This window comes from Rhinoderma darwinii, chromosome 1 (genome assembly GCF_050947455.1).
Source record: "Rhinoderma darwinii isolate aRhiDar2 chromosome 1, aRhiDar2.hap1, whole genome shotgun sequence".
Lineage (NCBI taxonomy): Eukaryota > Metazoa > Chordata > Amphibia > Anura > Rhinodermatidae > Rhinoderma > Rhinoderma darwinii.
Genome location: NC_134687.1, coordinates 325,084,135 through 325,109,646, shown reverse-complemented (window position 1 = coordinate 325,109,646; position 25,512 = coordinate 325,084,135). Strand labels below are relative to the sequence as shown.

General features: G+C 42.3%; 1 protein-coding gene across 2 annotated transcripts in view; it reads left to right on the top strand.

The window, feature by feature from the left end:
* SHB (SH2 domain containing adaptor protein B) overlaps nt 1–25,512 on the top strand; it is a 191,999-nt gene that overhangs the window by 102,058 nt on the left and 64,429 nt on the right. For both annotated transcript variants that reach the window (XM_075825642.1, XM_075825641.1), the window contains one exon: nt 20,248–20,460. In XM_075825642.1, the coding sequence (XP_075681757.1) occupies nt 20,248–20,460 (213 nt within the window). The remainder of the gene's footprint in view (nt 1–20,247; nt 20,461–25,512) is intronic.

Genomic DNA, 25,512 nt, shown 5'->3' with positions numbered 1-25,512 from the left:
ATGCTGTCCGCGCGCGCACTTCCTGTCAGGAGCGGGGCAATGGCTGTATTACACAGCCGCAGCCCCGCTCTATAACGGCGGAGATCAGAGAAACCGCTCATCTCCGCCGTTATTCCCCTGAATGCTGCGATCACAGCTGACTGCAGCAATCAGGGGAAAGTGAGAAGGGGGATGCCCCTGGATCGCGTCACAGGGAATTCCTGTGACGCGATCGAGGGCCATACCATATATGGGCAGACAGCCCAGGGTCTATTGACGGACCCCAGGGCTGTCTTACCATATTTCATGTTGTTAGGACATACCCAAGTATGTCCTAACAACTGCCTGTGTATTATCCGTCCACAGGTTAATGTACTGTCACATATCTGATCTATGTCAGTACATTAAAGTTTAAAAATAAAGTAAAAACAAAGTATTGTTAAATTTTAAAAAAAATACACATTCACCTTTTTTACAATAAACATTAAAATAAGTCTCAATACATAAAATACACACATTCAGTAATGGCGCGGACAACAATGTTTTTGCATCATTTATGATGTGTACGCTGTAAAAAAATGAAATAAACACGGCTTTCATTCACTTATTAATGTGAGGTGCGATGAATTTACCCTCCATGTTCCTCACATTAATAGTAATTAACCCCATCATGTACCTCGCACATTAACCCAATATGACTGAGAAACATGATGGGATTAATTACTATTAATGTGAGGCGCGTTCAAAATTCATCACACGTCGCGCCTCACATCAGAAAACGGAAGAATTTTTTTTTATTACTGTTGGCAAAAGTATCGAAATTGGTATAGAAATCGCAATACTAAACGAAGTATCGGTATCGAAGTCCAAATTCTGGTATCGTGACATCCCTAGTCTACATATTGTCTACACACAGGTTGTGTGTTACCTTGTGAGCCTGCAGTCCGGTACACAGGCTCCCGGGATGCACGGAATCCGCCACGGATCTGAGGGAAGCCGGTATTAGCCGCCAGGGAACATCTCTGTAAGATCCTCTGGCCCGCCCTTTCCTCTCATTCCCTGCCTCTCAGATCTCGCGCGATGAAGCAGCCTATCTGCGCATGCGCGAGTTCAAAGAGACAGAGAGTCCTGGGTCCTGCCGCCGATGGCCATAGTGAAGCGCTCCTGCACGAAATGTTGAGTATATCTTAAATTCTATATTTTAAGGGTAAAAGTTGGGGGTCGTCTTATACGCCCAGTCGTCTTATACGCCGACATATACGGTACTTATTCCAGCCACGAGTTGTCTCTGCAGAATTTAACACACAGACATGTTGGTTTCTCAGTTTTTCTGGCATCCTACACACTTATACCCCATCCTCTAAACAAACTCGTAATCCACAGTGCCCCAGATGGTAATAATGATCCCTCAGTGATCGACACAAAAGTGCTCCCTGCAGATAACTGTAGATGGTGCCGCGCAGCCCCCCCTCGTGGGTGGCGCCGCGCAGGCGCCCCTTGTGGATGACGCCACACACCGCCCCCCCCCCCCCTTGTGGATGGCGCCAAACAGAGCGGTAGTGGTAGCCCTAGCACTACCACTGTCTGTTGCATGACCACCTCCTCCTTCTGACTGAGTCACGTCAGGCAGAGCCGAGGATCACGTTTCACTGGGGTCGGTGACGGCACAGGAGTGGACCAGTCCAGGCACCTGACCTAGTCAGGTGACTGGATTGGTCCACTCCCGGCATCGACCTCACTTGGCAGCGACCTGGCTGCATATCTTCAGATTCTGCAGAAGTCAAGCGGAATCTGAAAATATACCCGGCCGTGGCCTACTATTCCTTTGCATTGCGCATTCGCCAAAACGTACATGCGCAGTGAAAAGTTCTGGGAGACTGCGGACTGAACGGTGCCTTTTTCTGCTGGACGCTAAGGACGGCAGAAAAAAACACCCATTTTTGCTGACTGTCCGTAAATTTACTGACCGTTGGCAACCCTACGTGTATGTCGCATGTTAAGAGGTTAATATAACATTTGTCTGCATTTTTTTTGTTGTGCATTTTTTTGGTGCAAATAGAAACAATATTAAAAACACTTAACAAGGCAGCAAAAGCTGTGTGAGAGAAACCAGCCTTAAAGGGAACCTGTCACCAGTATTTCACCTATTAAACCAGCAATACCAGGTGGTAGTGGGTGAAAAATCATTTCTATATAACCTATAATTGTCTTCTTAGTCGGCTCTGTAGCTTTAGTATTCAGTTTTTTAGTGTTCCCACACCGTATGCTAATGAGCAGAAAAGAGCCAAATCTTTGCTTGAAAAGAGTCATATCTTCATTCCTCAAGTCCTTCCGAGTTTACTCCGCCTCCGTACTTTTGATTGACAGCTCCTCGCCTTCCCCCAGCACACACAATTCCGCGCTTCTGCATTGATGTCCTCTTCTGGTGTGTGCGCACAAAGGGACAGTGGATTATTACGATAAAAAGCGCAAAATGTTTGCAGACTGTGATTTACAGTCGGAGGAGGAGTTTAGGAGAGGGGATAACGGAAATGAACTTTTTATAGCAGCGGCCAGTGAGATATGTAAGTTCAATAGGTGAAATGCTGGGGACAGGCTCCCTTTAAAGTGTCCATCACGTGACATCTGAGAATGAAGGGGCTACATCTGTCTACTGCTGTGCTGGGAACATTTGGATGGGGCTATGTAGCACTTGCCTGCACAGCAGGTGCCCAGGACTGCTTAGAATTTTTGGGGTCCTGGCAGTTACACCCACATTTATCAAAGTGATGTCCATAACCATTAGTCTCTTTTATGGACATTTTAATATTTTTATATACATTGTTTTAATCACCCCTCTTCATATACTTTATTAGGGCATACGAATGTCCTAGGAGTTCTTCCCCTTCTCTGCCTTTTGTTCACAAACAGTGGTTGGTAAGTAGCAGTACTATATATAATATAAAAGTACACTATAGGCGGCGCTGTACCTGTTAACTCACTGCATGTCCTATACTTGATTGGGTGCTTGATGCGCTGGAAACAATGAAGTCAATGGGTGCGTGACAATCACGCACAGCACACGGACGCACATCCGTGTTGCTGTGCGTGATACGCGCAACAGTTGCTCAAGAAATGATGGGAGAAAGAAAACCACCTCCATTTAATTTTGTAAACCTCAAAACCGCGTGACACAAGGATGGCATGCGCGCAAAAATAACGCAGACACGCACCAAACACTGATAACACACGGAACTGCAACGCGCGCAAAACGCAGACGTTCGTGTAAATAAGGCCTAAGTGTTGCCTTGAGTTTAGTCTCTTCTGTCTCTGACTGCAGTGGATTAGTGGCCCCTTTGCATTTCTATACAGTATGAGCTCTTTCTACACTCGCTTGTTTTTCATTTAGTCCATTTTTCTCTATAGACGCGTTTTATTCCTCTGACCTCCACCTCACCTTGTAAAAACTTTGTAAGTCAATAGTTGTCTGCGTAAAGAATCCGCTCATACCTTAAACCAGCTGGAGTGTGGGCAAACCATACACCATGACTTAATCTACAGTCAGAACACGGCTCTGCTGGGCACACTTCAAAGACAGTCCGGATTACCTGACAAAATAAATCCAAGCCAAAAGCCTGTTGCGGAAGTGTTCTACTTAAAATCCACCTTGTAGAAGGTGAAAAGCCTGCGGTTTACGATCTGAAGCCTTCCGTCTTCTGTTTGTGAGGAATGAGGGAAGTGCAAATAGCATGGTTTTGTCTTTTTGATGTCCTCCGTGATCTGACAGCTGCTGCTCCCTCATTTACCCGTGAGTTGTCCTGAAGATATTGTAGCTGCTGTCATCCAGCATTAAGTCATTTTATTAAAACTATTGTGATCCATGTTGTACTTATAAAATATGGAAGATGGTGACTTCTTCTTCCTGGCTATTTACTCCTTGTGTGAAAGTGATGTGCACACTGCTGGAGGTGTTCCAGGAGCACTTGTTCAGCTCCATTGTTCTTCACATACATACATACATACATACATACATACATACATACATACATACATTAATTTTGCAAAGCCAAATCAGTGGTGGTGATCTGGGGGTACTGGACCCCCATTCCCACATCGCCCCCAACGATCAGAAAATGATAACCTATCCTATGGATAGGCGATAAATTATGATTTTGGAAATACCACTTTAAGGCCGGATTCGCGCAAGCGTGTTCGGTCTGTGATATACGGACCGAACACAGTGCAGGGAGCCGGGCTCCTAGCATCATAGTTATGTACGATGCTAGGAGTCCCTGCCTCCCTGTGGAGTTACTGTCCCGTGCTGTAATCATGATTACAGTGCAGGGCTGTTTTCCTGCAGCGAGGCAGGGACTCCTAGCATCGTACATAACTATGATGCTAGGAGCCCGGCTCCCTGCACTGTGTTCGGTCCGGGAAATGCGGCCGACGTGCGGACCTTGTATCATGGACCAAACACGCTCGTGTGAATCCGAAGAGTCGTCTTAAAAAAACAGTTAATCTCTTAACATTTTCTTTTTAGTGTGATTTTAATATATTATACAAAATAGTCATAAGCTTTACATATTTTATATTAATCAAGCATCCAGTTCGACAGTTACTAACGCCAATTATTTTAGGAGGTTATAAACTTTATTTTTCTCTGCCTCTTTTCTGTGCAATTTCCATTTAGTGAATCTAAACTTTTATAAACAGCAATTTCCTAATATAGTGTTTTGATCATACAGGGTATTATTTTCTTGCACATCTGTCCGAGTGCAGGCAGGATACAGACTACTATAAACTGCATTCTCAGGCTATGTTCACACCTGCTTCGTTGTGCTCCTTCAGAGGGAGCAGAACAGGGGAATAATTGAAGCATCGGTTCCACTGCACAACGGACAGCTGATGGAACCAATTAACTTTAATGGGTTTCGTTGGCTTTGTCAGGGAGTCCGTGATTTTACCGGAGACTATAGCGCAGCATATTCTGCGCTATTGTCTCCAGTGATCTCGGCCGGATCTGCAATGAAGACCCTTAATGGAGCCCCCTATGCAGATGTGAACGAAGCCTTCGGCCTAGTTAACACCTGCGTTTGTGTTTCCATTGTTTTGCTACTTCAGTGGAGCAGAACAACAAAAATACCGGAAGCACAGATTCTGGTTTACGACTGACCTCATTGGCGCCCTTCGAAACCCATTGACTTTAATGTGTTCCGTCAGGGTGTCCGTGGTTGTACCAGAAGCGATAGCTTAGCATGCGCCACTGTTTTCTGGTATTTTTGTTTCTTGGTATTTTATTTTTTATTATTTTTATTTCAAAGGCCCCTAACGGAGCCTCCAATGCTGATGTAAGCAGGCCCTAAGTTCCTGTATAAACTGTACATTATGTCATGAATCTAATCTGGTGGCTGCTAATATCTAAAGTAAGAAATTCCTAAAAAAAAAAATGCTATCGGTGAAATGCTGTGGCTCTGTACTACATGTGCTGCTATGTTGTGCTTCATATTGCCTCTAGGGAAGAACTCCTAAAGGCAGTCTTATAAGATTTTAGCATCGCTAGTTAGCTATATGGTAAAGCAGTAGAGACATACTAGTGTTGAATATCTTTGTTCTTGGATCAGTGTAAGGCCTCATGCACACTAACGTAAAACGCCCGTAATTACAGGCCTGTAATTACGGACCCATAGACTTCTATTGGCCACGGGTACCTTCCCGTATTCTTACGGGATGGTGCCCGTGCCGTTGAAAAATATAGAACGTGTCCTATTTTAGGCCGTAATTACGGCACGGGCATGCCCATAGAAGTCTATGGGGCTCCAGTAATTAAGGGTGGCTACGTGTGTGCACCCGTAATTACGGGAGCGTTGCTAGGAGACGTCAGGGGATAGTCACTGTCCAGGGTGCTGAAAGTTAACTGATCGGCAGTAACTCTTTCAGCACCCGGGACAGTGGAGTTGGAGTTAATACTATTAAAAGTTAACTTACCTGCTTCTTCTTCCAGTCCGGCCTCCCGAGATGACGTTTCACTCCATGTGACCGCTGCAGCGGTCACATGGACTGCCGCGTCATCCAGGGAGATCGGACTGGATGTCAAGAGAGACGCGTCGCCAAGACAACGGTACGGATGAACTTCTTTTACTTTCAATCGCTGCGGAAACTCTGCCCGAAAGGGCTGCCCCTTCTCTCTTTCTAGCACTGATAGAAAGAAGGGGCTGCCGAATAGTGCAGAGAAAACGGGTCCGTGAATATGGGTCGAATACGTGTGACCAAGGACCCGTATTTACGCCAGTATTTACGGGAGGAAAAAAATACGTTTGTGTACATGAGGCATAAGGCCTCATGCACACACGTATTTTTGTCCTCCCGTAAATACGGGTCCTTGGTCACACGTATTCGACCCGTATTGCACCAGTATTTACAGACCCGTGCCACCAGTATTCCACCCGTATTTATGGGCATGTTTTCGCTGCAAAATTGCACTGCGCTAATCGGCAGCCCTTCTCTCTCTATCAGTGCAGGATAAAGAGAAGGGACAGCCCTTTCCACAGTAAAAGTAAAGAAATGGTGATTCGTCCCTCTTTCGACATCCAGCCCGACCTCCCTGGATGACGCGGCAGTCCATGAGACCGCTGCAGCCTGTGATTGGCTGCAGCGGTCACATGGGCTGAAACGTCATCCCTGGAGGCCGGACTTGAGGAAGAAGCAGGGAGTTCTGGGTAAGTATGAACTTCTATTATTTTTCACGTTGATCTATATTGTGATCGGAAGTCACTGTCCAGGGTGCTGAAAGTTACTGCCGATTGTTTAACTCTTTCAGCACCCTGGACAGTGACTATTCACTGACGTTGCCTAGCAACGCTCCCGTAATTACGGGAGCCCCATAGACTTCTATGGGCCTGCCTGTGCCGTTATTACGGCCTGAAATAGGACATGTTCTATATTTTCAACGGCCCGGGCACCTTCCCGTAAACATACAGGGAGGTACCCGTGGCCAATAGAAGTCCATGGGCCCGTAAAAACGTGCCGTAATTACGAGCGTTTTTACGTTTGTGTGCATGGGGCCTAAGGAAGTATTATTCTGGCGTGTGGGGTGTCCGGCATCCTGAGCTCCAACCCTTCCCCTCCGCAGTTGATGTCTTCATCATACAAGCAGCTCAGTCATTTAACTGTTTTATGACACTGTACAATCTTCCATTTGCATGAGGCCTTAGACTGATCAAAGGTGGGTCTACACTTGCAGCAGTTTAATCGGTTTTCGTATTATGGGATTTTCTATAGACTATTGTTTTGGTTTTTTTTTACTCCGTAGTTGGTGTCTGCAGTTGATTTTTTTTCGGATGAAATATCCTTTTAAGCAATTCCCACTTTCAGGTTAGATTGAATCCATGAAGAAAACTCATTGCACATCATTTTAGTTTCTATATAATGTGAGCCTCCAAGTAAACATTGGTCTTCATTTTTTTATGCTAGGAAAGCAGGATTTTTCTTTCCTCCAAGCATTGTGAACTACGTCGCCTGTTGTGTATCTATGCCAGGACGGCCCTGTTCACCTCATACAAATAGCTGTCCGTTTCTCCTAGAAATGTATGATGTTATCGTTGCAGGACAATGCGGTTGTGGTTTTAGTTGCGGCCTGGCTCCATTGTTGCAGCCAGGCACCAGTGATGGATAGCTTCTCTTATCTCTCTCCAGGCACCGTGCAGTCACTTTTTGTCTGTTCCCTTTTAGAGATGTATTTCAGCTGTAATTTTTCTTCACTGTCTGTCTCTTACAAAGCGGAGGCAGATGGTTCGATAATCATAATTGGGATCTCTGCCTCATCCACCCGCAGCATGATTTACACGTATAGTCTTGTTTTTGGCTACTGTTGCATCCATCTGTGTGGCTAGGGTCCCGTGTGAACTGTAGATTTTGTCCTTGGGCAGAGGCACCAGGATCCAATAAAAGTCTAATGAGCTGCCTGCTTCAGACTGTAAGTGCTTACAGCAAAACACTGCTTTCTGCAGCAAACACTTTAGCCTGGGACTCATCTGTCTGCTATCTGTGTTCAAGGCGGACAGCATTAAAACAAAACCTAGAGTTTTATCGAATCCAGATGTCAGAATATGCCAAGCCAACTGCGCTAGAATTCTGCCCACAGGTATGTTCCAGCATAGTCCTAAATGCCAGCAGGGAAATGTTCGTGAGAAAGCAAGAAATGGAGCTAATGACCATTGATATGCCTGAAGTGTGGCTATGGAGAAGTCATGATATGATATCATTCATCTTCCCAGCTTCTTGTACCGCACGGTCACTAATACAACCATTGGATCCCATATATACGAATAGGACGCTGACAAAAGCAATCTACACAGCCAGGGCCGCAGTGATGTAGAGCTCCTGTCCAAGTCTAGCTCCAGCTCTCTGATCATTCTTTTTTTTTTATTATTATTAAAATTGGTCCCTTTTATCTGCAGGGGGTAAATCTGAATATACTGCAGAGTTAGAAGCGAAAGTCAAATTCGCTGGAGATTACCATTTGCTTTTAGCAAACCTTTAAAGGGAATGTGTTGCCAGCAAAACATGTTTTTTGTTTTTTTTTAGTTAAACAATTAGTGTATAGGTGATTAAACATTGTTCTAATTTTTATTTATTTTTTTCACGAGTCAGAAAATATTATAAATTGGATTCAATTGAATTCTAATTTATAATATTTTCCATTGCTGGTCACTAGATGGAGCCATTCCCAAAATTGCAGCATTGCATGTGGTAAAGCAACCACATTGCTTTATGCTGCAAAATTGGGTAAAAATCCCTCGCTCTAGTGAGCTCTCAGAATCCCCCCCTCCTTTATCCTGGCTAGTGCCGGGAGAAACGATGGGTTTGAACAGTCTAACCTCCTACACTGTGTGTCGCCATTTTTTGAGCTAACACACAATGTAGTAGGTTTACATACAGTAGTAAACACACTGAAACACGAACATACATAGAAATAACTTACCTGCTCCAGTCGCCGCCGGTCCATCCGCTCCGTCTGCTGCCGCTGCTCCATGTGCACAAGTCCGGAAGCCGCGACCGGAAGTAGTAATATTACTGTCCGGCCGCGACTTCCGGTCCACAGGAAAATGGCGCCGGACGGCGCGCATTTCAAATTGAACTATGTGGGAGCGGCGCATGCGCCGTTCCCACACAACGGCGTACATGATAGTGGATGGAACCGGCCCCGTTCGCAGTCCCTATGGGACTGGAGCTGCCGTATTCCATGTCTGTATGTGTCGTTAATCGACACATACAGAAATGGAAAAAAAAATGGCAGCCCCCATAGGGAAGAAAAAGTGTAAAAATAAAAAAAAGTAACACACAAATTAATCCAAACGTTTTTAATAAAGCACTAACATCTTTAACATATTAAAAAAAAAATTGTGGTGACACTGTTCCTTTAAGGTCCAAATACCCTCGGCAGGCTAATGATAACTTAGTATAGTAAATACATACACACCATGTAATTTTAATGCACAATAATTTTCGAGATTTCTCCGACAAAGTATATCAAACTCCATTGTGAGGGTAGAGCACAAAGAGAAAGTAGCAGATTATAGTTAACACTTTTTTTTTTTTTTTTACGTTTTTTAAGTCTGATTTTTCTAAAGGCACAAATTCTATTAATATATATATTTTTTAATAATGCAAATGATTTCCAGTAATCTTTGTAGTGGGAATTCCATGCCATCTATGCTAATTAAGCTCTAGCAACTGTGACACAGGGCTCAAGATCTCCGGGTGTAAACAAGAATTCATAATCTGGTCAAAAGGACTACCGGTTGAATGATCAGATATTCTTTGACCGTTCGTAAAAGATGATTTGTAGTTGAGGCAACCACTGAGTGGGCAGTGGCGGCCATTGTCACCTATTTTTAGTAATAAAACAGATTCATACTTGGGCAGCACAAGTCTGTAGTAAATTCTCCATCGCAAGTTAGTTATAGCATTTAATTTTAATTGTCCAGTACATGGTTATGCCACGTAGTGGAGGATCACTGTGCTCAACCTAAACAAATTTTTTAAATAAAACTAACGTATGGCCACTTCAACTTAAATGACGGCTTTGTCATAGCAATGACGGGAAAATACATATTACAGTTAGAGGATCTGTAGTTTATTAATGCCAGTCTCCTAACTAAGGTCTCATGCACACGAGCGTGCGGGCACGGCTGACTGTTGCGGGCCACATTTTATGTATGGGAGCACGGCCCGTAAAAAACTAAAAGTAGGACATGCGCCATAATTCCCGGCACGGACACCTATCCGTAGCGATACGGAAAGGTGTCCGCTGCCAATTTAACCGGGCGGGTCCGGGTCGTATTACGGTCCGCATTTACGGAGATTTTTTACGGTAGTGTGCATGGAGCCTAATCGAATAGGTGCTATGATAATGACTACAGTGTGATTTATTTTATTTTTTTTTTAATTGATTTTTTTTTAAGGCTTTTATTTTCAAAGTTAGGTGCGTTTTTCTAAATCTGCTAATTCAGCTACACTTGCCAAATAGGAGGTGACTTTCTTTTCACTCTGGGCAGTGTAATGTTTTCTGTATGATGCAGTACAATCAGCTCATACAGGTCTCCACTCCTCAGCCCAGCAACACAGCGTGATCATATAGTAAACCGCTTCCATTCTCTACTGTGTTTTCAACTAGTGATTCCTCCAGTTGTCACACTGCGATCCTGGTGTCATATGAATTATTAGAATCTCATGTTTCGTATGCCACTAGAACCACTGTTCTAGGTGGTCCACAGCCAGAGATATGGCTGTTTGAAGTGATCCTTCTTCCTATCAGCCTCAGTCTCTCACACTGTGTGAAGCAGCTTCATGCTGATAGGACAGCGTCAGAGGCTGTGAGGAGGCTCCACCTCAGGAGAATCGCTGCTGTTACCTCCCACTTGTCTAATAAAGGCTCATCTGCATATTCAGAAAAAGATCATAACTTTGAAAATATATTTGGGACACAATTTTCACTAGCATTATCAGTGTAACAGCGCCTATTAGATTAGCTAGGAAATTACTAAACTAGTGACAGATTCAAGAGGCTCTGTCACCAGATTATAAGTGCCTTATCTTCTACATAATCTGATCTGCGCTGTAATGTAGATAACAGTGGTTTTTATTTTGAAAAACGTTCATTTTTGAGCAAGTTATGAGCAATTTTATATTTATGCTACTTGGTTTCTTAATGCCAAACTGGGCGTTTTTTAACTTGACCAACTGGGCGTTGTGAAGAGAAGTGTATGACCGTGACCAATCAGCGTCATACACTTCTCTTTACAACGTCCACTTGGTCAAAAGTTAAAAAACGCCCAGTTGGTCATTAAGAAACCAAGTAGCATAAATATAAAATTGCTCATAACTTGCTCAAAAATGAACGTTTTTCAAAATAAAAAACACTTCTCTACATTACAGTGCCGATCACATTATGTAGGAGATAGGGCATTTATAATCTGGTGACAGAGCCTCCTTAAAGGGAATGTGTCGCTAGAAATTATTATTTTTTTATTTTTATTTTCGTTAAACAATTATTATTTGAGTGATTACACATTGTTTTAATTTTTTCACAAGTCCGGAAATATTATAAATTAGATTCTAATTTATAACCTTTCCATGTGCTGGGCACTAGAGTGAGCACTTCCCAAAATTGCAGCATGGTCACTGTCGTAAAGCAACCTCATTGCGTTATGCTGCAAATTTGGGATAGACACACTCTCTAGTGTCCTCACACAATCCCCCCTCCCTTATTCTGGCTAGTGCCAGGGTAAAGAGGGGGTTTGAATCGTCAAACCTCCTACACTGTGTGCCGCCATTTTCTGAGCGACTGCATAGTGTAGGAGGATTAGATACAGTGCTCAGCCGACAGTTTAACACGAACATACACGAACGTAAAACACACCTCACATACACGAACATAACTTACCTGCTCCTGCCGCCTCAGCTCCTATTCCTTGCGCCTTCGCTCCCTTGAACATATGGCCGGAAGCCGCGGCCGGAAGTCGTCATCTTACTGTCCAGCAGCGGCTTCCGGTCCACATGAAAATGGCACCGGATTTCGCTCTGCCAAAGACCTTCCTTTTGGTCTGTGTGGGAGCGGCGCATGCGCCGTTCGCACACAGACGGCGTGCGCTTCTGAGAATGGAACGGCTCCCGTTCGCATTCTCTATGGTGTTGCATGTGCCGTATTCCATCTCTGTGTCGTTAATCGACACATACAGAGATGAAAAAAAAAATGGCAGCCCCCATGGAGAAGTAAAAGTAAGAAAAAAGTACAACACAAAAACACAAATAAATAAAATGTATTTTAATATCATACTAAATGCAATTGGATAAAAATAAAAATTCAGAACACCTTCCCTTTTTAAGATCTCTTTTACACAGGCTTATCACATAGTGAAAGGAATGAGATTTTTCATGAGACGCACCCTGTAAGGGAAGACGTATCCTCTCCAAATTTGCATTAAGGTGTAAACAAAAAAAGGCAATGGTGGGACTTTCCTCAGGAGAGTAGGCATATCGTCTGCCCTCCAAGTCACTTATCAAGGTTAACTAGACCGCTTAAATCCAGGAAGAACTTGGGATATGCTAAAACACATAATGAGATTGATACCTCAGAAGCTTTTCTCAAGAGCCCCAAGTGCTAGGTCGTCTTTTTTTTGTTTTGTTCATTTTACCTAAAGCAATTCGAGCTAAGCTCAGGGCTCCAGGAAGTCTGGATCCCTTCTCCTTGTGGATTCAGAGTAAAGACTTCGACGTTTACCCTTTGATGCCATCTGCTAGATTCCGTCTTTTATGTGTCAGGAGCAGCAAGTAATGCCAATTTGACTCGATTTTTTTTTTATAATTTTTTTTTTTTTTTTTTCTTAAGACAAATGTTCCACTATTTCCCTTGAGGTGCTTCACTGGGAGCTCTAAACCAACAGTATTGGCTTCCAATACAACTTAGAATTTTCTATTGAAGCTATATACTGCAATTGTATTCCTAAGGGGCAGGTGTATAATACGTTATTTTACATCTATTTTAATATAATAATTATTTTGGGTGGTCAGCAAGCGTTTTCCATTAATAAATGATCTCTGGTACATTGTGGATATAATGTTGAAAACGGCATTCAAGTGTAGATGAAGCATAGCGGGATCAGTCTAGCCGCAGGAACTCAATAGAGATTACAAGAACACCTGCAGAATTCTAAGACACTATTGTTTGTTGTTGTGATTTTCCTGGGTGTATACCATCCTGTCTATGGTAGTGTCATTTTGGTTTATGACCAAAATAAAGAAACTCAAATGCCCCTTATTAGAAAAAAACCAAATAAAATACACCTTTGAGTAAATTTATACAATATAAATGGACATTCCATCTCTATTTTCCCATCCTAAACACACAGATGTGGACATAAGGCAAAGCTGAGCAATTCCCGTGTCCCATGTAAAAGATCCCATTTCTTGTCGTTTTTTTGTGTGATCTGTTATTGAATTTTCCATTACTCTGTACTTTTTTTATGTGCTTTGTTGTTTTTTTGTTTTTTTTTACCCCAAGAGTTATTTTCCTTCCAAAAATTACAAAGCGCATTCATGAAGAGATCTGACAACAAGTAATAATAAATAGCTGTACCAAGAGAAGTAATGAAGAAACATAAATTTCACATTTATTTGTTAGATCTGGCTTTCACATTTATTAAACTGTGGTTCAGTAACAGGCAATGATATCTTTGCGGTTAAAGAAGGAAGGCTGACTTACAATTTCCTAAGATATTTTAGTGATACCAACTACATCATAAAACTTTTTTTAGTTATTTTTTTGTTCCATTATTTTTTTTGTACCAAATAATCTTAAAGAACTTATTACTATATACCGTATAATTTATTTCTTGAGTACTTAGGTAAATTGCTATACACTGTATTCTAAAAATAAAACTGTTTGAATGTTTATGGGTGGAAGATTTTTTTTTAATTTTATTTAAAATCCGTGAATCAACTAGTTATCAACTTTTATTGTAGTTAACAACACGTTTGGTTTGAAAATTTTTCTAGTTATTGTATTCTATTATCAAACCACAAATGCATATGTACCAGATGTAGCATTTCAGTGCCAGTTCTGAGAGCCCATCGTTGCCAATGACTGCACAGGCTTTATTCGAATGTTTACACAAACCAATAAGACCCCAAATTACTCAAAAATCTATATGAATCGCATAACCATTAATCTTTTTGAAAACCTGAGACAGGCCTGGGTCACGTTTCAATTAAGAATTTCTCTACTTTGCTCCATTCATCTTTTACTCAACCCTGACCAGTCTCCCTGTCCTAGCTGCTGGAAAACACCCCCACAGCATTATGCTGCCACCCCCATGCTTCATTGTAGGGATGGTATTGAGCAGTGCCTGGTTTCCTCCAGACATGACGCTTAGAATTGAGGCCAGAATGTTCAGTCTTGGTTTCATCAGACTACAGTCTTGGTTCTCAGTCTTTAGTCCTTTAGGTGTTTGTTTTTTTTTTGGCAAACTCCAGACAGGCTTTCATGTGTTTTTTACTGGCCACTCTGCTGTAAAGCCCAGATTGGTGGAGTGCTGCAGTGATGGTTGACCTTCTGGAAGTTTCTCCCATCTGCAGACAAGGTCTTTGGTTCTCCGTCAGAGTGATCATTGGGTTCTTGGTCACCTCTCTTACCAAGACCCTTCTCCCCGGAGGACTTAGCTTGGTGGGGCGGCCAGCTCTAGAAAGAGTCCTTGTTGTTCCAAACTTTTTCCATTTAAGAATTATGGAGGCCACTGTGCTCTTGGGAACGATCAGTGTAGCAGACATATTTTTGCACCCTTCTCCAGATCTGTGCCTCCACACAATCCTGTCTCTGAGCTCTACAGGTAGTTAGTTCTTTCCTTCTCATGGCTTGGTTTTTGCTCTGATATGCATTGTCAGCTGTGAGACCTTATATAGACAGGGGTGTGTCTTTCCAAATCATGTCCAATCAAATGAATTTACCACAGTTGGTCTCCAATCAAGGTGTAGAAACATTTCAAAGATCTAGAGGAATGGGAGGGTCCAAAGCTAAATTTCAAGTCTCATAGCAAAGGGTCTGAATACTTATGTCCATGTGGAATTTGAGTTTTCAGATTTTAATAAATGTCGCAAAAATTTCTAAAATTCTGTTTTCATTTTGTCATTATGGGGTATTGAGTGCAGAATAATGGGGGGGGGAGCTTGAATTTTTATTTTATTTTAGCACAAGGCCTCAACATAACGAAATGTTAAAAAGCTAAAGGGTCTGAAGACTTTCCGAATGAACTGTATATATGTACAACTCAACAGTTTACCTGAAGTACTTTATGATGACCATAATAACCAGGTAAAAATTATTAAACCATATAATGACCCAGGGCTGACATGTTGCGGGTCTGTATAATTTTTACCTTAATATTTTATTAGGGTAGTTCAGAGACTGCAGAGAAAATCCATTGCAGATATTGCTGCAAATCCTCAAAGCCAGATTCATGCGAGCGTATATCTCGTCCATGTGACGGCTGTTTTTTTTAATAGCCGTCTCACCGACGCATGTATTTTTCAATGGGGCTGTAACCACAGCCGTTGTTTTAACGGACCGAGTGAAGGGCCCATGAAAAAAATGACATGTCCTATTTTCGTCCGTTTTCATAGATCACTCAATAGACTCAAACGTCTGTTTTTCACGTCCGAGTTTGCACTAGTTCGTTTGAATCTAGCCTCAATCTGCAGCAAAATCCACGTCACGTGTATATTGCTGAGGATTTGCCATGGATTTCACCCTGATTTCCACTGAAAATCTGCAGAAAATCCATGACATAAGATAATAGGCATGCTTCCTTTAAATCCACAGCTGAAAAATGTACTACATGTAAATCTGCCGTGTATGAACATGGTCTAAGGCAGACATATGGTTGCGATGGGTAATCTTCATCATGTACATTGACCATACTAAACTCCTGTCATGTTCTAATTTTGCTTTCTATCGATCTTTTTCATTCTGGTTGTACTCTCTGGCATAACCTGAGTTTTATCACCAGGAAAAGCGTATGTATATATGTATATATATTATATTTTCATTCTTGTCTGCTTTTTTTGATCGTGTGTGAGTGGCGTGCCTTGGATGCACCAGTGGAAACTGTTCTGAGCGCATACACTCCTCTGTACACCGCCCACTTGGTCATATAGTAAAACACGCCCAGTTGTCCATTGAGAAAGTCATTAGCATAAAGCGAATATAGGTCATAACTCCGTCAAAAATGATAGTTTTTCTAAATAAAAAACACTGCTTTAATCTACATTACAGCGCCGATCACATCATGTGCAATATAGGCCACTTATAATGTGGTGACAGAGCCTCTTTAAATATCGTATGATAACATTTTCCTGGTTCAGTCATTGGTACCCAAATTCTATTACGTTTTAAAGGGTTTGTGCAGGATAAGAAAGGATCCATGTTAGTCTAATTCTGTACTACCCCTTTAAGCGAAGTTTCGTTGTTGTTTTTTTCTGTGGTATATGTGGTTACACTCTTGCTTTTTTTTTTTTTAAGATTAGTTTCTATCATTCATTGACAATGTGGCTTTTACTTCTTAATTCAGAAATGTGAACAGGCGTGTTAATGTGGTGGCCTAGTGACAGGATCTATGACCAGGAATCAGTGAAAGTAAGTCCGAATAAGAGCGGACGCTTATTTAATTGTTCTTATCTGGATAGCCTTGGCCCAGAGCCAGGAATTTGTATAGGCTTTATTGAGCTCCCCGTCTGTCAGTTAAGACAATCCTTTAAGAAAATAATAAAGCCGGTGCAGGGGGGCAAGGAGGGCACGTTGAAAATTGTTCCTTTACAAATAAGAAAAGCTAAGCACATTGCCTAGCCAGTTTTGTATTCTACGCTCTGCCTATTACATGAGGTAAATGCAAGGGTCCCGGAAGATTAAAACCTATGTGCGCTCCATGGCTGTTCTTTACATCTATTCTGAGCAGGCAAGGGGTTAATTTAAGACTCTGCCGTTAATGGCTCCCGAGATCCATTAAAGAACACAGCAGGGACACTTTCAGGCCCATCTTGACTCTGTAAGCTGCAGGCGCTCCGCAATCTTTCATTGACCCTCTAAATGATCACAGAAAACCTTTTAATTGTCTTTTGTGGAGCATGGTGTTGATAAAGCGGTTCATTTTTTTCTTTTTTATACTTGCCATGTGAGGAGCCGGGACTTCTAATCCTCATAGACAGCCTTCAGCATCAAGTGATTTAAGCTCTCTAAAACCCTCATTGTCTGTCCAAAAAGCGGTTTTAAAGAGTAGTAGCAATTAAAGATGGAGAGCGTGCTCCCCTACAAAGGTCTCCCGGCGTCCCAGCATTACTAGCAGAGGATGGCTATTAGTCATTTGCTATACTATACACATAGATTTTGTTAAAATAAGGCTCCTTTGTACTATTGTGTTCTATTGCTTATTTGCTACACAATTACTATAATGCACAATTCTGTATCCAGTGAACATATATATTTATGACTAGCGATATATATTTTAATTGCACGCATGGAATTTTGTCTAATGCTCGCTTTACTAAACCATACTCGCTATAAAAAATGTCTTCGACTATGTTCACACCTGCATATTGACATTCCGTTCTGCCCCGTCAGAGGAAGAACAAGGGAATAACGGAAGCACAACGGATACCGCCGGCGGAAGCTATTGACTGACTTAAATGAGTTCCGTTTCCTTTGGGGTGTCCGTGGTTTTACCGGAGACAATAGCGCAGCATGCTGCGCTATTGTCACCGGTAGTCTCAGCTGGATCTGCTATAGAGGCCCCTAACTAAGCTTCCAACGCAGATGTGAACGAGGCATTACATGGGGATATATTCTTGTGTAGTACACCACATGGTAGATGATACTATTGACAAAGTTTTCAGAAGTCTCCTCAATTTTTTTTATATACGATAACATTCTCTTAAAAGGGGTTGCCCCTGTCCATATGCTCCATATGGATGTTATATCCCCCCCCCCCACCCTGTTTGGGCTATGGCGAATTGGATCTTGAAAATTAGGGCTCATTCAGGCGAGCGTGTTCCTCCTCCGTGTGCTACCCGTTGAAATCACGGACAGCACTCGGGCCAATTTCATTTCGGTGCAGCTATTCAGACATACGTGAGTTTTCACGCAGCGAGTGTCCGTTGCGTGAAACTCTCTGCATGTCCTATATTGGTGCATTTTTGCGCACCTAGTTGCCCATTGAGGTCTATGCGTCAGTGAAAACCATGGACAGCACACGGGCGACATACGTGTGTTGTCTGTGTTTCACGCATCAGTCACACACTAAATCAGAGAAATAAAATAAAAAAAAGTGCTTGTACGGACGTGGAAAACGCAAGCCACACGCTAAGCACACCGACCATACGCAACGCACATGGACAAGAAATGTTGGAAAAACTGTTTTTTACGAGTGCAAATCTGACACGCTCATCTGAATGTAGCCTGCAGCTAACTTTACCGGGGGTCTCAAGCTGGACCTCCGGCGATCCACTGGTGATATGAAACGCCTTGAATCTGAGCTGTTCTGTAACAGGACGCAGACTATCAGAATTTCTAGACACTTCGATTTATTTTATCTGGTTAGTGTTTCTCCTGATCTTTGATTTCAGATTATTTTGCAGTTCTAAAACAACTTTTCGATGATGTGTGATAATCCAGAATATTTGATCTGGCAACTTGTTGTTTTTGGCTTTAAAGGAGTTTGTCTGTACTCTCCTGGGTTGATATTAATTCTATATCATGCTCTCATTTTAATAGGCATGTTTTCCAGCAAAAATAGAATTACACCATATGTGCTTATACATAGACACACTTGCTTTATTTTGCACACCTCAGTAATCTGTGCAAAGAAAATGAAAAAAGATCAAATAAAAATGTAATATGTGACTGTGCATTTAGACTTAACTCATATTGTCAAAGTCCAAATCTGTATGTTGTACATATTCCAGCGGATGGCGTTTTAACTTAAAGATTTTATACGAGCCCTAAAAACACCATTTCTAGTGCGACAGCGAGGATCATTTTGCATAAGCAATGAATGAATTAGAAAGTGTGCATTCAGATCTTTTGTCGTTCACTGCTGTTAGGCTTCGTCGTTCCAGTCGACTATGTATTCATCCCGTCAAAACGATGGAACCCTTGCACAACCGACAAACAGAAACCGTTTTCACCGGATCAGTCACCATTGAAATCAATGGTGATGCAAACGGCAACCTCTGGTTTCAGTTTGTGTCTGTCAGGGCTCCGTTCCGACAGGAAGCTCAGACGGAACGTCAGAACGGAGACCTAGCACAGATGTGAACGAAGCCTTACCTATCCTTTTCATACAAGCTCTACATTTACCCGGAGTATGCCCAGACAGAGTCATTAATAAATATGCAGAAATGTGGAAGTGCAAATTGTTGGGTCTGCCTCTACCATTAGTTCCTCTAGTAAAATGAATTCTTGATTGCATGGGTCAGTGTTGTGAAATAAATTAATAATTGAATAGAAAGCAAGGATTGTACCCCGTTATTTATAATCTAGAGCGCTAATGCTTAGTGAGGATTTCGACCCTAAAAGTGTAAAAATAGAGATAGATATATATGCCCTCGAGTTGTTCTATCCTGCTAAAAATTCTATTCAGTTGTTAGTTTAGTGTTATCTGGTACAACCAATATAGTTGCCATTTCAGTTCCCATGTGGATTGTCACCCAGCTTTTTTGGTGAAATTTGTGTATATATGAAAAGCCAGGAAGGATCCTCCAGCTCACCCACAGATCGTCTCAATCCAGACTGCGCTCGGATCCTGCGTGACGGCACACGGCAAGCCAATAGAAGGGAAGAAAAGATCTATGATCCAGCGCTTAGAAGTATTTAAAAGAAAGCAACGTTCCAAGTTTATTCTAACGATTTAAAAGAATCAGAAAGTTCATGGCGGTGGTTACAGCAGCCTACGCGTGTCAGACACGAGCCATGAATAAGGACAGAAGTGTTGTCCGAAACGCGTAGGCTGCTGTAACCAGTCTGGCAGAAGACGCAAGTGGTTTTGTTTTTTGTTTTGTTTTGTATATGTATTTACTGCTTATTTTTTTAAAGAAGAAATGCTCTTTATCACAACACATTGCAGCTGCGAAAACCATTGCACAATTGTGCTAAATACGTTCTAATGTGCCAAGATTCATGGAATAAGATATTCTGTGATCTCATTTTACAGCATAGCTAACCGGAAATGTTTCTTTTTTGTATAGATATTCAAAAACAGGAAAGTCAAAAGCAGCCCCCGAAAAACATCCAGTTGTATGACACGCCGTATGAGCAAGAGTGTAATGGAGTGGAGTCGGATTCTGAAAGCCTTGTTGACCTGCGAATGCGAGAGAGCAAGTTGCCTCAAGATGATGACCGGCCTGCTGATGAGTATGACCAGCCGTGGGAATGGAACAAAGCCTTACCAGCTTTAGCAGGTATCTGACATGGAGAATTGTCTGTAGTTTATAGGAGAAACCACATGTTCTAGAGAAGGCCACATCTTGCAGCTCGTTGCTTTCCCACTCCTATGGTGTGCCTGGACTGTTAGTAATCTGTATTTTTTTGTGGGAGTGTTCGTTATAATCAGTGTAATCCTATATTGTGGTTTTGAGGGAAGCTGAAAGTAAACCTTTTAATTTCCCAGGTTGCAGACTATATAAGTGTTCTTTGATGAAGGCCAGAAGACTCGTCTGCGTTTGATTTCACCCAGGCTGGTTGTGAATGTCACACGTCCCCCATTTCCCAATCATACAAGAATAATATTGTATGTTTAAGAAGTTTAACCGACCACCCAGGATCCTGTCACCTGGGGCCCTCACACTTTGGCTGGTTCAGCATCTGTTCCTCTAATAACGTCTGCTTCTTGAGGTAGAAATGACATTTGCCACCCCGTCATCCGCACGATTAGATGATTTCTGAAACAGATGCCACCCTCTTTAGACAACATGCACATAATCAGTCGATCATTGCCCGCTTCATTTGCTGCAGTCTAATTCTTACAACAGGTACATCGGGCACAAGGAAAGGCATCCCATGTTTTTATACAATTGTACAAATTCTCTAAGCAAGAAAACACAATGGCACTCTGGCAGGGCATAGGTTAAATAAGAACTGCATACATGGGAAAGTATATTGTATGTTCACACGTGCAGGTTTCCGTCCATTTTTCTGCTGTGGCTTTTTATGCAGTGAAAAGTGTCAGTCGTGCAAAACGGTTAAAAATCCCTGTTTTCTAAGTGCCCCCAAATCTAGTGATGTCAGTGACCCCTAAATTGTTTCAAATTGTAGGGCTCATATCAGACTGTCCCCATACTAGGAAGACATGCTAGCTACACAGTGGTGCTACCCCCCCCCCCAGATATATAAGCTATTGCAATATCATAGAGTAGCCCATACCATTGTACCCTCCACACACAATTCTCCATAAATGTGGTCCTCCACATAGTTTCGAGCATAAAACAATCCTATAAAAGTGCCCGCTTACTTTAGCAATACCCAGACTATAGTTCCCAGAGAGTTCCCCTTTGATAAAATATCAATACAACTCTTCTCTCCTCAAGGACTACTTTGCTAACAGGAATTTATTTGAGCAGCCAATCATACCATTTGTACCTATATCTTCCTGTGCCAATCTATACTGTCAGATTGGAAAAGTTAGGGCTTGTCCACACGTAGTCGAATTGCTGCGGGCGGAAAATACGCAGCAGAATACAGTAGCCGCGAAGTGGTCGAGATATAACAAATCTCCTCCACACGCTGCGTAAAAATCCCACCCGAAATTGCGGAGTGTATTTTTCGTACCGCAGCATGTCAATTCCTGCTGCGGAAAGTGGACTGAATTGCTGCGTTTTTCATAGATGTCACCATTCCCCAACATTGAGAAAAACGCCGTAAAATCCGCACCACTTTCTGTAGGAAATGATGCGTTTTTCCGCAGCGGAATGTCTGCTACTTTCAACAGAATTGTTGCAGAAATTTTCTGTAGCAATTCCTTTACATGTAGACAAGCCCTTAGTCTATAACTAATGTCTTATCAGGGCAGTAGTATGGTATTCCAGGAATCCTTGATTTTCTCCCTGAATTTTGGAGACTTATTTGTCTCCAGTCTGAAGAGTTAGGCCCCGTGCACACAACCGTATTTTTCATCAGTAATTATGGGCAGTAACTACTGACCCATTCATTTCTATTGGCCACGAACACCTTTCAGTATTTTTACTGGTGGGTGTCCGTGCTGAAAAAAAATTCTAGAACCTGTCCTATTGTCAGTAATTACGGCAAGGACTCTCCCATAGAAGTCTATGGGAGCTTCCGTAAATACAGACTGCTACGAATGTGCATCCGTATACCGTCCATATTTACTGAAGCGTTGCTATGCAACATGCTGATGATGACATAGTTTGCATCCTCCCTCTGTTTTACGGATCCGTATTTTTACGGCCAGTATTCACGCTAGACACGCTGCAAATTTTGTGCTTGCAACTGAAAGAACTTCATTCAGATGAACGGAAGTGAATTTCAGTTGCAGAAATTTCTTCAACAAAATATGCAGCATGTGCAGGGGGCCTTATGCAGGATTCACGGCGGGATGGAAATGCTGAGGATTTTGCGCAGCTTTTCTGCAGCATTTCTAAAGTGTCTTTGCAGCAAACCCACAAATGCTTTATTTGAACAAATCTCATCCACATGTTGCTGCACATTTTCCGGACATAAATCCGAGCATACTGCCAATTTTCAAATACTGTTCGCAGCATGCTCATTCTGTTATGGATGTTCACAGCGGATTTCAGCTTTTTCAATGTAGATGGGAATAATTTTGAAGCAATATACGCACATAACGCATGCATAAAACGCTGCGGATACGCTTTAGAAAATCTGCAGCATTTCCGTCCCATGTGAAGTCTGCCTTAATAGAGGCAGGGAACAGGGCCACGAGCTGCATGAGGCCCTGAACTTATACTGTTGCTATATACGCTACAAAAGAGCATTTCAGAACTGGATAACCATTCTCCTTAACCAGAACAAGACTGAACTTGCCTAAGATAGAGGTCTAGTGATCTTACCGTCCATAGAGTAACCTTCAGGGTCAATGTACACCATGCGTATTACAGTACCAGCATAAACCATCAGATTCCAGGTAATCGCATGTGCACGCTGCCGTATTTCACAGGACGTAAATTGACCCGTAGTGCATATTTTCAAAATTGCAGCATGTCCGTTTATTTCGCGATTACGCTTGTGAATTCTATCCCTGTAGTTGTACAGAAATACGCAGCAAACCCTACAGCATGAAAACGCAGTTAATTACACAGCAAAACTTAAAAACCGTACCAAAAAAAAACATTCAGGTGTGTTCTTTTCCTGCAAATTTCTTGCGCTTTTGTAATGCTAGAATTTTTTCGGTATGGGATCCAAATGCGGTTTCCTTTTATTAATCTACTCAAAGTGTAGGTTGTGTACAGGGTACACCGATTCCGTAGAAAGTGTCGGTGGTAATTGTTTCGTAATGATATATTCTTAGGTGCTTTTATTTCATTGTTTGTTTGCTCTGTTTATGTTTTATTATCTTTTTACAATAAAATTCACAAACTGGGGTGAGCGGGTGATTGACCGCTTTCTTGGCTCAGACGGACGCTAGGGATCCTATTGGCATATGGAATAGTTGGCAATCATTTGGACAGCATTGTTAGAACAGAATTTATGGAGGGTGCCTCTAGAAGTAAATATATTAGCAGTTAGAAGTTATTTGCTGCCCGGTAGTAACTGATCGGATTATTGTAAAGCTGTTTCACACACATTGACATTTGGTTTCATTCCTCTGTGTTTGTTTCATGGTGCTGCAGTTATGGGCCACTTCCTTGCCCGCGGCTGCAGGAGGCGAAGTGACATGCAAAGCTTTTGTGATTTATAGAATAAAAGGCCGGAGGCTAATTTTCCGACTTGCTGCTATATGTATGTAAAACACCTGCCATCTCCGGTTTTGAGACAGGAAGGGCTGATACTTGCAGATTTTCTACAACTGCTTTGTCACTTTGCTGTACAACCTTTTGCTTGTAATGAGAGCTGAAATATATGCACAGGACATGTATACAACACTGCTGGTCTACATTATGGGTGTTCCAGAGCTTTATAAATATCGACGTTTCTCTGCTGAGGTCGGTCCACGCAGTTGTGTTTTACTACTGCTATACGGCCATCCTTATACCAGATCCACATTGGGGAGGAAATCCTATTTAGCACCACTCTGGAGAGAGCAGGGGCATCCTGTAATGAAGAAAGATGGAATCAGTTTCCAGCATTTCTATATGCTTTTCCTTCATATGCATCGCTATATTTCCATATTCTAGCAACTTGTTTCATTAGGATTTTCATACACCACCACCCTTTTCAATTGAATTCTATGAGCCACAATTGTAGCTGTCGCACCCTACTATCCAACGCAACTTCTGTGAGATGTGCTCAACGTACAAACGGCATCACGCGTGACCAGTAGCCATGGTCCTGAAGCTGAAAGATCAAAGTTATTGTAACAGCTTGTCTATATTATATTAAGTCATAATATTCAACTAGTGCAGGCATTTTATATTCTATTATATGAAATTCTAAGGGTTCGTGCACTGGTGGAGAATGCCTTGAATCTAGAACTACAGTTTTCACTTCGCTAGATTACAGATATAGTCAAAGAAACTACCTATGCCCTTTGCTGATTTCCTACTAGTACATTTCCAGCATTTAGGCCTCATGCACACGAACGTATTTTTTTCCTCACGTAAATACGGGTCCTTGGTCAAACGTATTCGACCCGTATTTACGGGCACGTTTTCGCTGCAAAATTGCACTGCACTAATCGGCAGCCCCTTGTCTCTATCACTGCAGGATAGAGAGAAGGGGCAGCCCTTTCCATAGTAAAAGTAAAAGAAATTCATACTTACCCAGCCGTTGTCTTGGTGACGCGTCCCTCTTTCGACATCCAGCCCGACCTCCCTGGATGATGCGCCAGTCCATGTGACCGCTGCAGCCTGTGATTGGCTGCAGCCGTCACTTGGACTGAAACGTCATCCCAGGAGGCCGGACTGGAGGAAGAAGCAGGGAGTTCTGAGTAAGTATGAACTTCTATTATTTTTCACGTTGATCTATATTGTGATCGGAAGTCACTGTCCAGGGTGCTGAAAGAGTTACTGCCGATCGTTTAACTCTTTCAGCACCCTTTGACAGTGACTAGCCACTGACATCGCCTAGCAACGCTCCCGTAATTACGGGTGCACACACGTAGTCACCCGTAATTACGGGAGCCCCATAGACTTCTATGCCGTAATTACGGCCTGAAAGAAGACATGTTCTATATTTTTTAATGGCACGGGCACCTTCCCGTAAGCATACGGGGAGGTACCCGTGGCCAATAGAAGTCTATGGGCCCGTGATTACGGGCGTTTTTACGTTTGTGTGCATGGGGCCTTATATTGATTTTTTTTCATTCACTTTATTTACTT